This window comes from Ictalurus punctatus, chromosome 8 (genome assembly GCF_001660625.3).
Source record: "Ictalurus punctatus breed USDA103 chromosome 8, Coco_2.0, whole genome shotgun sequence".
Taxonomy (NCBI): domain Eukaryota; kingdom Metazoa; phylum Chordata; class Actinopteri; order Siluriformes; family Ictaluridae; genus Ictalurus; species Ictalurus punctatus.
Genome location: NC_030423.2, coordinates 8,268,079 through 8,282,730, shown reverse-complemented (window position 1 = coordinate 8,282,730; position 14,652 = coordinate 8,268,079). Strand labels below are relative to the sequence as shown.

General features: G+C 39.6%; 1 protein-coding gene across 1 annotated transcript; it reads left to right on the top strand.

Annotated features, from left to right (window-relative positions):
- The first annotated feature begins 61 nt into the window (after positions 1-61).
- Positions 62-11,837, top strand: si:ch73-22a13.3 (inositol-trisphosphate 3-kinase B). Its single transcript, XM_017473477.3, has 7 exons — positions 62-2,852; positions 3,667-3,751; positions 3,887-4,100; positions 10,063-10,267; positions 10,363-10,464; positions 11,238-11,309; positions 11,426-11,837. The coding sequence occupies exons 1-7, from the start codon at positions 2,052-2,054 to the stop codon at positions 11,765-11,767; spliced, it is 1,821 nt and encodes a 606-aa protein (XP_017328966.1). The 5' UTR covers positions 62-2,051; the 3' UTR covers positions 11,768-11,837.
- The last annotated feature ends 2,815 nt before the right edge of the window (positions 11,838-14,652 follow it).

Below are 14,652 nucleotides of genomic sequence, written 5' to 3'. Positions count from 1 at the left end.
ATATATATATATATATATATATATATATAAAATAGCTAATATTTTTATTGGTGAAGACATAAATAAAAAATCTGCCTCTCAGGTACTCTTTCTCCATTTTGTCATTATTCATTATTCCATTTTGTCATTATTCAGCTCTCTGTGAGCTTTACCTTATAGGGTTTTGTGGGCATTATGATATGCAAATGAGCTACATCATGTGCACATGTTTTGCACATTACAAATGATTGGTATTTATCAACATGCATTTGAGTATAAAACGAATCAGTGTTACTGCAATAACTTTTGTAAATCTGGCAAAAAAAATCTGTAGTTCGATGTGGACTAAGAAAGTGCACACATGATTTTACTGAAAGATTGATAAATGAGGCCCACTGTGTGCACGAATGAATTAGAAATAATTTTTTACAGTATTTAGATTGCCAAAATGCTCTCATTTGTCACGCAAATTATCAGCCAATGTATACAATATGCACATCATTGTAAATTTGGAAAAGAAAAAAAAAGTTAAACTGTACATTCTGGAAATTCTGCTTGTAGTGTGTTTGTGCAAATAAGGTTTGCATGTATTTACATGTCCTTTCATTGTGCTGAAAAAAAAAACATGGAAAGACATGGATATTTGTTAACTCTATGAATAACTAAACCCAGCCTCTTTATTTCATTTTATGTTATTGTATTTTTTTTCTTTAGTAAAAGTACACATTCAGTGATTTTAGTCCCTCAAATGGACAAATACTCAAAAGCAAGTTATAAAGTACTATATTCAAAACTCGTGGAAGATGATATACAGAATGCTGTCACAACTAAGATATATGATGTCATAAATATTTATTCATTAATTCGTTCATGTATTAATCTTCAGTAACTGTTTTATCCCAGGTCAGAGTACCAGTGAAGACTGTATATTATTTATTTGTCCATAATTATATTCCTTTAAATCCAGTGCTATGATATCCTCCTATCCTAAATGTTCCAGGAACGTTCCAGAAATTCAGTATTAACGGGCAAAGAATCATCCTTCGTATGTGTTATGAATACTGGAATGGATGTCTCAATTTGCATACTGTGCACCACAATGTTTCCACTTGCTGAGCCACTTTTAAAAAGAAATTTCATGCTTTGATGTGTTCATTATTTCTTGGAAATTACAAAATTTAAAAAAAAAAAAAAAAGAAAGAAAGAAAGAAAAGTAAAGAAATTTTAAAAAAGAAAAGAAAAGAAATACTGTTACTACTACTGATGATGATGATGATGATACATACATACATACATACATACATACATACATACATACATACATATATAATTTTTAAACTTTACCAACTTATTGTAATGGACATTTTCAAAATAATCCCAAGTGTATCCTGGAAACTTAAGCATCCAGTCATTAAGTCTGCTACTTCTTCTGAAATTATGCTATGTTTACTAGCAGATAGAATATGCACACACAAGTTTAGCGTGCAGTGTTTGCAGATTGCATTCTTTTCTTTGTGAAAACCATTCCAGTTTCATACAGGCTACACATGGAGAGAGATAACATTATATACAATATACAGGAAAATAATCAATTCACATGTCAGACTGGTTTATATTAGTCTGTAAACCAAAATGTTTTGAAGCTGGACATGTATTCTTTATCCCCAGGTTAGTTTATTTAGGAGTCACTTCCGTGTGGAAAATTGATGTTGTGATGTCACAGCATGCAAATGCAAGGCTGTGGATGTCAATAGTAAAGCCTTTGAGTGAAAGCAAAGAGCACACTCTGGTAGGATTCTGACTTGCCCTTGGATTACAGATTGGTACAATGAGAATTGACTTTATTTTCACTTTATTTTAACTTCATTCACAGTCATTAATGATAACACTTTAGTTTTAATAGAATATTTGCAGTTAATTTTCTATTTTTACATACTTTTTTTAATGTAAGCTTAATATCTTTTCTCTTTATTAACTCATCACTCTCCACTTGGATCCAATTTTTTTTTTATTTGTTATGTGGATTGTATTTGGTAACCTAGCTCCATGAAAGGACGTTTACTTCAAGAAATATGAGCACATCAATGGATATGCCTGAGGAAGATGAATCAGGACAATCCAGCAAAGCAGAAAATGTAGAGAGCATGAGAAACCAGTTGAAAGCAGAGGTAGAAACAATAGATGAATTTGAGAATAACTGCATGAAGGAAGCTCTGCTCGCTAGCCGAAAGTCAAAGCCCAAACTTGTGTCTGCTCAGGCTGTGCTCTCATCCAGACTAGAACCAGAAATTATTCAAAAGGAACTGTTTGTGAGTGCTTCAGAAAAGCCAGAGGACTGGGAACCTAACAGTATGCTGAACTGGTCTGAAACCAACACTGGAGCAAAAGAGAAAGACAGAGAAAATGAAAATACGAAACACACTGCTGGTAAAGGGGGTTTATTTTCTGGTGAAATGTCCAGAAAGAATACGTGGCTAGCTGGACAGAGGGAAAGATTGAGAGGGAAGAGGAGAGAGAGGCTGGAAGGTAGAGCAGAGAACATAGAGGAGGAGGATGACAACACCGCTAATGAGAAAGAAATGAACCCAGGGATTAGACTGAGACACACACAAAGGCAGTGGAGCTCTAAGGAAGCACAAGATGAAGAGTCAGAAAAGGATGTGACAGGGCTGAGAGGGGCAGCGCAAGGAAATATCGATGGGGACGCAGAGATGAGAGGAACGATCCCCCACCGCATATTCTCAAAGGTTTTAGCCAATTCTTTTGCCTCATCATCTTCCTCCTCATCATCATCTTTCAACTATTCTTCAGCGGAAAGTGACGAGGTCTTCAGTGAGGGAGAGGAGATGGCCAAGAGGAAAGATGTGAGAAGGGTGAGTGAATTCAAAGTCCAGACAGCACAACTCATTCACACTCAAGCTAAAAGGACTAAAACATTGTGAACTGTATGCCTAAACTACCACCACAACCTATTACCAATTTATTGAGTTGTACACATAGAGTGGCTGTTTAATACTCATTTTTCCATTATATGCATTTTAACTTAAATAAGTGCATTTCTAAATAGAGATATTGGTCTTCCAATAATACTTCTGCTTTTTGGAAGAAAAATACTTCTACTAAGGCTAACCCTCACTGTCACACAGTCAATTTGCATGGTTTCTGAAAGAGAACCTTGAAATAAGGCATTTGAATAAGCTATTTGCATAGCCCAGTAGACCGATAGTATGATAGTAGCCTGTAAATGAAATGTTTTTGTGAATATACCAGACATGTTAAGAGGTGTCAGCTGATCAGGTGTATTGACCTAATATGGTTATTGTAATAATCATAATAATAATAATAATAATAATAATAATAATAATAATAATAATAATAATAATAATAATAATGAGCACCATGTACTGTAGATAAAACTTAAATCATGGTAAATATGATAAATCAGGGATTCAAGCAATTCTTAAATTGCATACCCATTTAAACAGTACTGTGTGTGTTTGCTCTATGTGGTTGAGAGAAGTGGCAGAATTTAAAGCAGACTTTTAATGATTACAGTATAAATCATTCCATTACATGACTGTATCTCTGAGCAGAGCACTGAACACAATCATTCATATCTCAAGTAAAGATGAGTCAGTAGCTTGAGGCACAAACTGCACAAAATTACAGATTCTTTTTTCCCCCCAGTGTCGATCCTGGAGGACATTCCTGACTATGATGCAGTGGTCAAAGCGCAGGCAGAGTTCCTGGATACAGCTGGCTGGACACCAAGGCACGTGACCCGTGCTTACACTATTATATACCCTGTTATATGTTGTACCACCATATTTAAAGAGACTGTTAAGGGACTTTTTTTTTATGCCGCACAGATGAAATAATATGCATGCAATTGTCTATTTATAATCAGGTAACTTCCAGCTGGGTGAAAGTGGGGAAGTGCTGAAGAGATTCAATGAGGTGGAGGATACCTGTCTGCAGGCACTCATGTCTGATCCACTCCATCAATTTGTGCCTCGTTATCACGGGCACATCAGCAGGAACGGAGAGAACTACATCCGTCTGGAGGACCTGCTGAGCGGCCTCAAGCAGCCTGTCATCATGGACTGCAAAATGGGCATTCGGTATGCAAGATATTTATGTTAATATACCACCCTTCAAACATTTAAGACTGCAAAGTGCTTTACAGTGTACAGAAAAAAACAGAGAATAAATAATAAAAAGAAATAAATATCCAGATTCACCTGAACATGAATGAATGAATGAAAAGATTTTCAGACTAAAAATTTTAGGAAACAGACAGTCAATGAAGTGATGCTAAAATTGGCCTAATATAATGTGTTTTTTCATATTCTCACTGTAGCATTTTGTATAAATTGTAGTTTGTTGCTGTGGTTGTTGAAAGTCCTGTGAACAACACAGGTGATAAACAAGGTGATAAACAAAAAAAAAAAGCATGGATCAACCTCTTGACATCATGTACCTTATCTCGACCATATATACAGTGCTGTGAAAAAGTATTTCATTTTTTGGGCAGTTTTGGGATCAGATTAGACTCTAGACTGTCTGAGTTAGACCCTGCCTATTCAAGATGTTCTATGCTGAGGGAATGAGCACGTACAGTGCTGTGAAAAATTATTTGCCCCATCCTGATTTCTTCTGTTTTTTTTGTATATCTCATACTAAATAGTTTCAGAAATCACACCAAAATCTAAGATAAAACAAAGGCAACCTGAGTAAACACAAAATACAGTTTTTAAATTATAATGTTATTTATTGAAGCAAAAAAGTTATCCAGTACCAACTGGGCCTGTGTGAAAATGTATTTGCCCCTGTAGTTACTAATTCCACAAATCTATGAAACTGCATTCACAATGTGGTTCAGCTGGACTAGGCGAAACCAGGCCTGATTACTGCAAACCCTGTTCAATCAAATCAAGACTTAAATAGAACTTTTTAACAGCATGAAGTTGGTTAAAAGGTCTTACCCAGTAACACACTGTGCCAAACCTGAAATTATGAGGAAGAATGTGATTGAAATACATCAGTCTGGGAAAGGTTACAAAGCTATTTCAAAGTCTCTGGGACTCCAAAGAACCACAGTGAGAGCCATTATCACCAAATGGAAAAATCTGCACAGTAGTGAACCTTCCCAGACGTGGCCAACCTTCCAAAATTCCTCCAAAAGCACAGCAACTACTCATCCAGCAAGTCACAGAAGACCCAAGGACAACATCAAAAAGACCTACAGGCCTCTCTTACATCAATAGGCCACTGTTCATGACTCCACTATCAGAAAGACAATGGGCAAAAATGGCATCCATGGAAGAGTGAACAGAAGACCCAGAAGAACATTAAGGCTAGTCTGAAATTTGCCAAAACACATCTTGATGATCCTCAAACCTTTTGGGAGAATGTTCTGTCAATTGATGAGTCGAAAGTGGAAGTGGACCCCTGTTTGGAAGACAGGGGTCCCGTTACACCTGGTGTAAACCAAACACAGAATTCCACAAAAAGAACATACGGTCAGGCATGGTAGTGGAAGTGTGGTGGTGTGGGGATGCTTTGCTGCTTCAGGGCCTGGGCAACTTGCAATAATTGAAGGAAACATGAATTCAGCTCTCTAACAGAAAATCCTAAAGGAGAATGTCCAGTCTTCAGTCCATAAGTTGAAACTCTTGCGCAACTGGATTATGCAGCAAGACAATGATCCAAAGCATAGGAGTCAGTCCTAGTCCTAGAAGTAAGTAAAAGACTGATCTCAAGTCAAGTCAAGTGGGTTTATTATCATTCCTCTATAAAGCTTTTATACATTGAAACGAAATGGAATTTCTCCAGGACCATGGTGCAACAAGGAACAGTACACAAGACTACATAAAGTGCAAATACACAACAATATGAAACAAGTGCAAAACAATAAATACAAAGGACAGTTAATACACAGAACATGAACTGTAATTGTAAACATGGACTGTAGCTATTTTATAAAGTAGCAGCACAAGTATTGCAGCAATATTGGCAGCAAAAACAAGTTACAAAGTATTAAGTGACATTCAGCTACTGTAAGTAAAGTGTTGTGTGCAGTAGTACTGAGTCATACTGGGATAGTGTGTGCAGTGGTATGAGTCTTACTGGGTTAGGTGTTCGGCTAGCCCAGGTGTGTGTCGGGAGGCAGCCGGGTGTTGAGTAATCTGACTGCCTCAGGAAAGAAACTGTTGTGGAGTCTGCTGGTGGTGGCACAGATGCTACTGTAACTTCTGCCACATGGCAGGAAGGTGAATAGTCCATGAAAAGCGTGAGAGGGGTCGTCCGCAATGCTGATGGCTTTGCAGCGGCTGTTGAATGAGGTGTCGATGGAGGGTAGAGAGACCCTGATGATCTTTTCTGCTGTTCTCACCATTTGCTGTAGGATCTTGCGGTCGGAGGCTGTGCAGTTCCCATACCACACAGTGAGACAGCTGGTCAGGATGCTCTCTATTGTCCCTCTGTAGAAGGAGGTGAGGATGGGAGGGAGAACTTTGGCTCTCTTCAGCCTCTGCAGGAAATGGACACACTGCTGGGCCTTCTTGACTAGGCAGGTGGTGTTGAGAGTCCAGGAGAGGTCCTCAGTCATGTACACACCAAGAAACTTGGAGCTTTTGACTCTCTCCACACTTGTTCCGTTGAGGTCAACATTAAGAGACAGATTGTTGTCTCTACACCATTCTGCGAGCTTGTTCACCTCATCCCTGTATGCTGACTCATCATTGTTGCTGATGAGGCCCACAACTGTAGTGTCATCAGCAAAATTGATGATGTGATTAGAACTGAACGTTGCAGCACAGTCATGAGTCAGCAGGGTAAATCTCCAGTTATCAGAAGCATTTGTTTGCAGTTATTGCTGCTAAAGGTGGTACAATCGGATTTTAAGTTTAAGGGTGCAGTTAGTTTTTCAAATCACAGATCGTTGTTGGATAATGTTTTTGCTTCAGAAAGAATAATAATAAATTAAAACTGTATTGTGTGTTTACTCAGGTTGCCTTTGTTTTATGTTTCATTTCGTTTGAAGATCTAAAACTATTTAGTATGAGATGTACACAAAAACAGAACAAATCAAAATACTTTTTCACATACATACACACACATATACATACATTATATATATATATATATATATATATATATATATATATATATATATATATATATTACATACATACATACATACATACATACATACATACAGTAGCTCACAAAAGTGAGTACACCCCTCACATTTTTGTAAATATTTGATTATATCTTTTCATGTGACAACACTGAAGAAATGACACTTTGCTACAATGTAAAGTAGTGAGTGTACAGCTTGTGTAACAGTGTAAATTTGCTGTCCCCTCAAAATAACTCAACACACAGCCATTAATGTCTAAATCGCTGGCAACAAAAGTGAGTACACCCCTAAGTGAAAATGTCCAAATTGGGCCCAATTAGCCATTTTCCCTCCTCGGTGTCATATGACTTGTTAGTGTTATAAGGTCTCTGGTGTGAATGGGGAGCAGGTGTGTTAAATTTGGTGTCATTGATCTCACACTCCCTCACACTGGTCACTGGAAGTTCAACATGGCACCTCATGGGAAAGAACTCTCTGAGGATCTGAAAAAAATAATTGTTGCTCTACATAAAGATGGCCTAGGCTATAAGAAGATTGCCAAAACCCTGACACTGAGCTGCAGCACGGTGGCCGAGACCATACAGCGGATTAACAGGACAGGTTCCACTCAGAACAGGCCTCGCCATGGTCGACCAAGGAAGTTGAGTGCACGTGCTCAGCGTCATATCCAGAGGTTGTCTTTGGGAAATAGACATATGAGTGCTGCAGAGGTTGAAGGGGTGGGGGGTCAGCCTGTCAGTGCTCAGACCATACACCGCTCATCAAATTAGTGTGCATGGCTGTCATCCCAGAAGGAAGCCTGTTCTAAAGATGATGCACAAGAAAGCCCACAAACAGTTTGCTGAAGACAAGCAGACTAAGGACATGGATTACTGGAACCATGTCCTGTGGTCTGATGAGACCAAGATAAACTTATTTGGTTCAGATGGTGTCAAGCGTGTGGGCGGCAACCAAGTGAGGAGTACAAAGACGAGTGTGTCTTGCCTACAGTCAAGCATGGTGGTGGGAGTATCATGGTCTGGGGTTGCATGAGTGCTGCCGGGACCGGGGAGCTACAGTTCATTGAGGGAACCATGAATGCCAACATGTACTGTGACCTACTGAAACAGAGTATTATTCCCTCCCTTCTGAGACTGGGCCGCAGGGCAGTATTCCAGCATGATAATGACCCCAAACACACCTCCAAGATGACCAATGCCCTGCTAAAGAAGCTGAGGGTGAAGGTGATGGACTGGACAAGCATGTCTCCAGACCTAAACCCTATTGAGCATCTGTGGGGCATCCTCAAACAGATGGTGGAGGAGCACAAGGTCTCTAACATCCATCAGCTCCGTGATGTCGTCATGGAGGAGTGGAAGAGGACTCCAGTGGCAACCTGTGAAGCTCTGGTGAACTCCATGCCCAAGAGGGTTAAGGCAGTGCTGGAAAATAATGGTGGACACACAAAATATTGACATTTTGGGCCTAATTTGGACATTTTCACTTAGGGGTGTACTCACTTTTGTTGCCAGCGGTTTAGACATTAATGGCTGTGTGCTGAGTTATTTTGAGGGGACAGCAAGCTGTACACGCACTACTTTACATTGTAGCAAAGTGTCATTTCTTCAGTGTGGTCACATTAAAAGATATAATCAAATATTTACAAAAATGTGAGGGGTGTACTCACTTTTGTGAGATACTGTACATAAAACAGCTTAGTAGTTAATCATATTTTTGGACTGTAGTCAATGGTCCAGACATCATACTCTTATATGTGTGGGGCGCTTATGTGCCAGAATCATACATATGAACTGCTCATTGAATGCGGTTTCATAATAAGAGAAAAGTAAACAAGGATTTCCATAACAAAGGAAGCAAAATGTTATGTTTAATGCTCACACAGTAAGTCATTTATATAGATCCAAGTATTGCATGAGGAGCCTCAGTTTTAACATGACAATATTGGATATGCTAAGTTACAGTACTGAGGTGGAATCTGTACTGTTATTTTGGCTGCTTCAAAAGCAGATCAGAGAGAAGCTGATGTGGTGCACATTACATTATGTCAGTAAAATTTTATATGAAATATATATGGCCAAAGGTTTGTGGACACCAGACCGTCACACCTAAATGTGCTTGTTGAACATCCCATTCAGGATTTAGTCCCCTTATGGTCTTATAGTAACCTCCACTCTTCTGGGAAGGTTTTCCACTAGATTTTGGAGCGTGGCTGTGGGGATTTGCCCATTCAGCCACAAGAGCATTAGTGAGGTCAGATACTACAGTTCATCCCATGTGTGTTTAGTAGCATTTAGGTCAGGGCTCTGTGTAGGCCACTCGGGTTCTTCCACTCTTTTGGCAAACCATGTCCTTATGGGCCTTGCTTTGTGTACAGGAGCATTGTCATGCTAGAACAGGTTTCGGTCCCTTAGTTCCAGTGAAGGGAAATTGTAATGCTACAGCATACAAAGACATCCTTCACAATTCTGTGCTTCACAGACTTCATGGCAACAGTTTGGTGAAGGTCCACGTCTGGGTGAGATGGTGTGGTATCCACATACTTTTGGCCATATAGTGTATATACACATCATGGATCAGCATTGCCTCACAACCTCACAATGAACCATCAACAATCAAGGAATTTGTCTCACACTCAGGCTGGCAGGGGGCCTGGGGGATCAATGTGGAATAGGCCTATTTTTGTCCTTGGTCTAGGCATTATATACATTTGACCTGGTTCCTAACATCACATGGATCTGGTAGTATATTAGGTGTCTGGGATTGACTTAAGAGAATCCAAAGAAGCTCAGAGTAGTGCGGGCTTTATTGTACAATTCTTTTGGGTATTTTCAAAATAATATTTTACTCTCCATTTATTACTATCCTTTTGTGATTGACTGTTCACGTATGTGTGTACTTGTTTAAGTATTGCCATGATTATTTTGGTTCCTTTTTCTTAGCACCTACCAAGAGGAGGAAATTGTGAAAGCAAGAACCAAAGCTAGTATCCGAAGAGATATGTACCAGAAGATGGTGAAAGTAGATCCTACAGCTCCTACAGAAGAAGAACATGCACGGAGAGGCGTGACAAAGCTGCACTACATGCAATGGAGAGACAGCACAAGTAGTACAGCAACACTAGGATTCCGCATAGAAGGCATAATGGTACAACTCAGAGAATTGTCATGCCCTGTTAGAGTTACATAAATAAACATACAACACAGTCTCTTATGGTCTACTCTGCTGTTTGTGCTTTTTAGACAGAGAATGGGATTGTACAACGAGATTTTAGTCAAACTCAGAGCAAAGCACAAGTTACAGAGGCCCTGCTATTATTTACCAAGAGGCAGGTTGACATTCTTGTAAGTTATTGACGTCATATCTTTTATTTACTCTTATTGACAATAACACTACGCATACACCTGATACACTTTATGACCAAAAGTATGTGAACACCTGACCACCACACCCATGTGTGGTCCTTCCCCAAACTGTTGAACCATATGTTGTAGCATTCACCGTGAATGCCGCATAAGATTTCTCTTCACTGGAATTAAGGGTCCTAGCCCAAACTCAAACTCCATGAAGACGTGTTTTTTTTACGACTGGTGTGAAAGAACTAGAGTGGCCTGCACAGAGCCCTCAAGTCCTATGCTTACCTTAGGGTTGAGACATGGACTGCACACCAGGCCTTCTCATCTGACATCAGTCCCTGACCTCACTAGTGTTCTCATCGCTGAATGGGTACAGCCATCTTCCAAAATCTAGTGGAAAGAGTTCCCAGAAAAGTGGAGGCTGTTAAAGCAGCAAAGGAGGAACAAACTCCATATTAATGGCCATAGTTTAGGAATGGGATGTTCAACAAGCACATTTAGGTGTGATGATGTCCACCTATTTTTGGCCATACAGTGTATGTTGGATGAATTATATATTGCTGACAAATTATGAATTTGGCAGCAATATATAATTAGAAAGTATTTTATTTAGGAAGGGCACAATGTCTAATTTCTAAGCTTTTTGAGTGCTAAAAGCTCCCCCTTGTGGGAAAATCTTCAGCCTGAGTGAGAGCCTTACTAGCCAGATCCAGGCTTTTACTTCTAAAAATGTCAAAATTCTTTCATCTCTTGTATTTTAGGAAGCCTATCTGTCCAGGCTGGATGTGCTGAAAGAGACATTAAAGGAGTCTGCCTTTTTCAGAAGCCATGAGGTTAAGTAGAATAAACATTTGTGTTTTCCTCTTAAAACAAGCTTTTTTTTAGTCAGAAGAACAGAAGTCTCTTCCACTTATTTGGCACCCCGTCCTTCCTTCCATCCTTCCCCTAGGTAATAGGCAGCTCTCTCCTTTTCGTCCACGATCGTCCCACCAACAAAGCCAACATATGGATGATTGATTTTGGGAAGACCACTCCAGTGCCCAGTAATGTGCATCTAAAGCATGATATTCCATGGGTTGAGGGAAACCGGGAAGATGGATATCTATTGGGGCTGGCATCCCTCATCTCTTTGCTGCATGTTGCTATCAGGGAAATTAGGGGACAAGGCCTGAAGACCCACCATTCACTGACAGAGCACATAGTGTCAGAATTTAATCAACACCAGCCTGGGATAAATGAGGCAACAACAGACTTTTTAAAGGAAACTACTGTCACCAACAATATGGACTGATGCTGGATAGAGTCATTGCATATATCCTGTATATACATCATACATACATACATACATACATACATACATATATATATATATATATATATATATATATATATATATATATATATATATATATATATATATATATATATATATATACACACACACACACAGTATCTCACAAAAGTGAGTACACCCCTCACATTTTTGTAAATATTTGATTATATCTTTTCATGTGACAACACTGAAGAATGACACTTTGCTACAATGTAAAGTAGTGAGTGTACAGCTTGTGTAGCAGTGTAAATTTGCTGTCCCCTCAAAATAACTCAACACACAGCCATTAATGTGTAAACCGCTGCCAACAAAAGTGAGTACATCTCTAAGTGAAAATGTCAAAATTGGGCCCAAAGTGTCAATATTTTGTGTGGCCACCATTATTTTCCAACACTGCCTTAACCATCTTGGGCATGGAGTTCACCAGAACTTCACAGGTTGCCACTGGAGTCCTCTTCCACTCCTCCATGATGACATCACGGAGCTGGTGGATGTTAGAGACCTTGTGCTCCTCCACCTTCCATTTGAGGATGCCCCACAGATGCTCAATAGGGTTTAGGTCTGGAGACATGCTTGTCCAGTCCATCACCTTCACCCTCAGCTTCTTTACCAAGGCAAAAGTCGTTATCATGCTGGAATACTGCCCTGCGGCCCAGTCTCCGAAGGGAGGGGATCATGCTCTGCTTCAGTATGTCACAGTACATGTTGGCATTCATGGTTCCCTCAATGAACTGGAGCTCCCCAGTGCCGTCAGCACTCATGCAGCCCCAGACCATGACACTCCCACCACCATGGCAAGACACACCACATCTCCCCACCACGTGTGTAGGGAAGACACACTTGTGTTTGTACTCCTCACCTGGTTGCTGCCACACACGCTTGATACCATCTGAACCAAATAAGTTTGTCTTAGTTTCATCAGACCACACGAAATGGTTCCAGTAATCCACGTCCTTAGTCTGCTTGTCTTCTGCTTGTCTTCAGCAAACTGTTTGTGCATCATCTTTAGAAGAGGCTTCCTTCTGGGACGACAGCCATGCAGACCAATTTGATGCAGTGTGCAGCGTATGGTCTGAGCACTGACAGGCTGACCCCCCACCCCTTCAACCTCTGCAGCAATGCTGGCAGCACTCATACGTCTATTTCCCAAAGTCAACCTCTGGATATGACGCTGAGCACATGCACTCAACTTCTTTGGTCAACCATGGCGAAGCCTGTTCTGAGTGGAACCTGTCCTGTTAAACTGCTGTATGGTCTTGGCCACCATGCTGTAGCTCAGTGTCAGGGTCTTGGCAATCTTCTTATAGCCTAGACCATCTTTATGTAGAGCAACAATTCTTTTTTTCAGATCCTCAGAGAGTTCTTTGCCATGAGGTGCCATGATGAACTTCCAGTGACCAGTATGAGGGAGTGTGAGAGACCAAATTTAACACACCTGCTCCCCATTCACACCAGAGACCTTGTAACACGAACAAGTCACATGACACCGGGGAGGGAAAATGACTAATTGGGCCCAATTTGGACATTTTCACTTAGGGGTGTACTCACTTTTGTTGCCAGTAGTTTAGACATTAATAGCTGTGTGTTGAGTTATTTTGAGGGGACAGCAAATTTACACTGTTACACAAGCTGCACACTCATTACTTTATATTGTAGCAAAGTGTAATTTCTTCAGTGTTGTCACATTAAAAGATATAATCAAATATTTACAAAAATGTGAGGGGTGTACTCACTTTTGTGAGATACTGTATATGCACACACACGCACACACACACAATACATTGCTTATTCACTGCATATACTGTATATAGATATGGCCAATCAAAATTTGATCATATGGAGTTTCTTGAGTTTTATTACAGTTTAATCACTGTTATTGCCACAGACCAAACACAATGATACAGAATAGCAATTAAATTAGGAAACCTAAATCTTTGTGGAATTTATTAACTGCTTGCTCTCAGATCCCAACAGAACTGTAAATAAAATACTGCTGTCATGCAACCATATTTCTGTTTCTTATTTTTGCTTTGTACACATGCACCATATGGAGCTATTGGCTTAGTAACTTACGACCATGGTCGGAGTTCCAAAGTTGTGGATATCCTCCACTCATCACTTCTCATTTCTACCTTGCTGAGAGTATTCTATTAAAGAGCCATGCAGCAAGACTTGCACTTGTACAACCTGTGTCTGGTCTCCTTGAAAGCTAATCACAAGCACCAGCTACTGTACATGCTCACACCCTCAGCTTAGAACATCTTGAGAGGGCAGGGTCTAACTCAGACATGAGGCAAGTGGGCTTGCCTAGCAGTTTTAGATTTATATTCAGAATCGAAACTGTCCCGAACACTGCCCATAGCCTAAACTCAACAGGCCTCATTTATCAAGCTGTGTACGATTGGATTTATTCATAAATCATTAATATGACCATTTACAGAAGAAATTAGATATTCATAAAATCTTGTAATTTCATAAAAACTTTTGTATCCTGCTCATGCTCCTGAGCATCTGTAAATTTATGCATAAAAAGACTGATAATGTAAACTTCGACGTGTTCAACCTCAAATCATATATTTTGCAGCGACTAAAAAACCATTGAGAAAATTTTGTGAAACCCGGTCATTTATATTATTGCCATTAATTAAAGAAATATGAAACATCAAGAATGCAAGCCAAAACAAACCCATAAAATGAAGACAAATAAAAGTAGGCATTCAATTATAACAAAATTAATGCTGGCATATAAACAGAGAACAGGCTTTACAAATTTTGGAAATCTGGTAGGGAAATATATTGTTCGGTTTGGCTTACACAAACATTTATACACAACTTAATCCTTC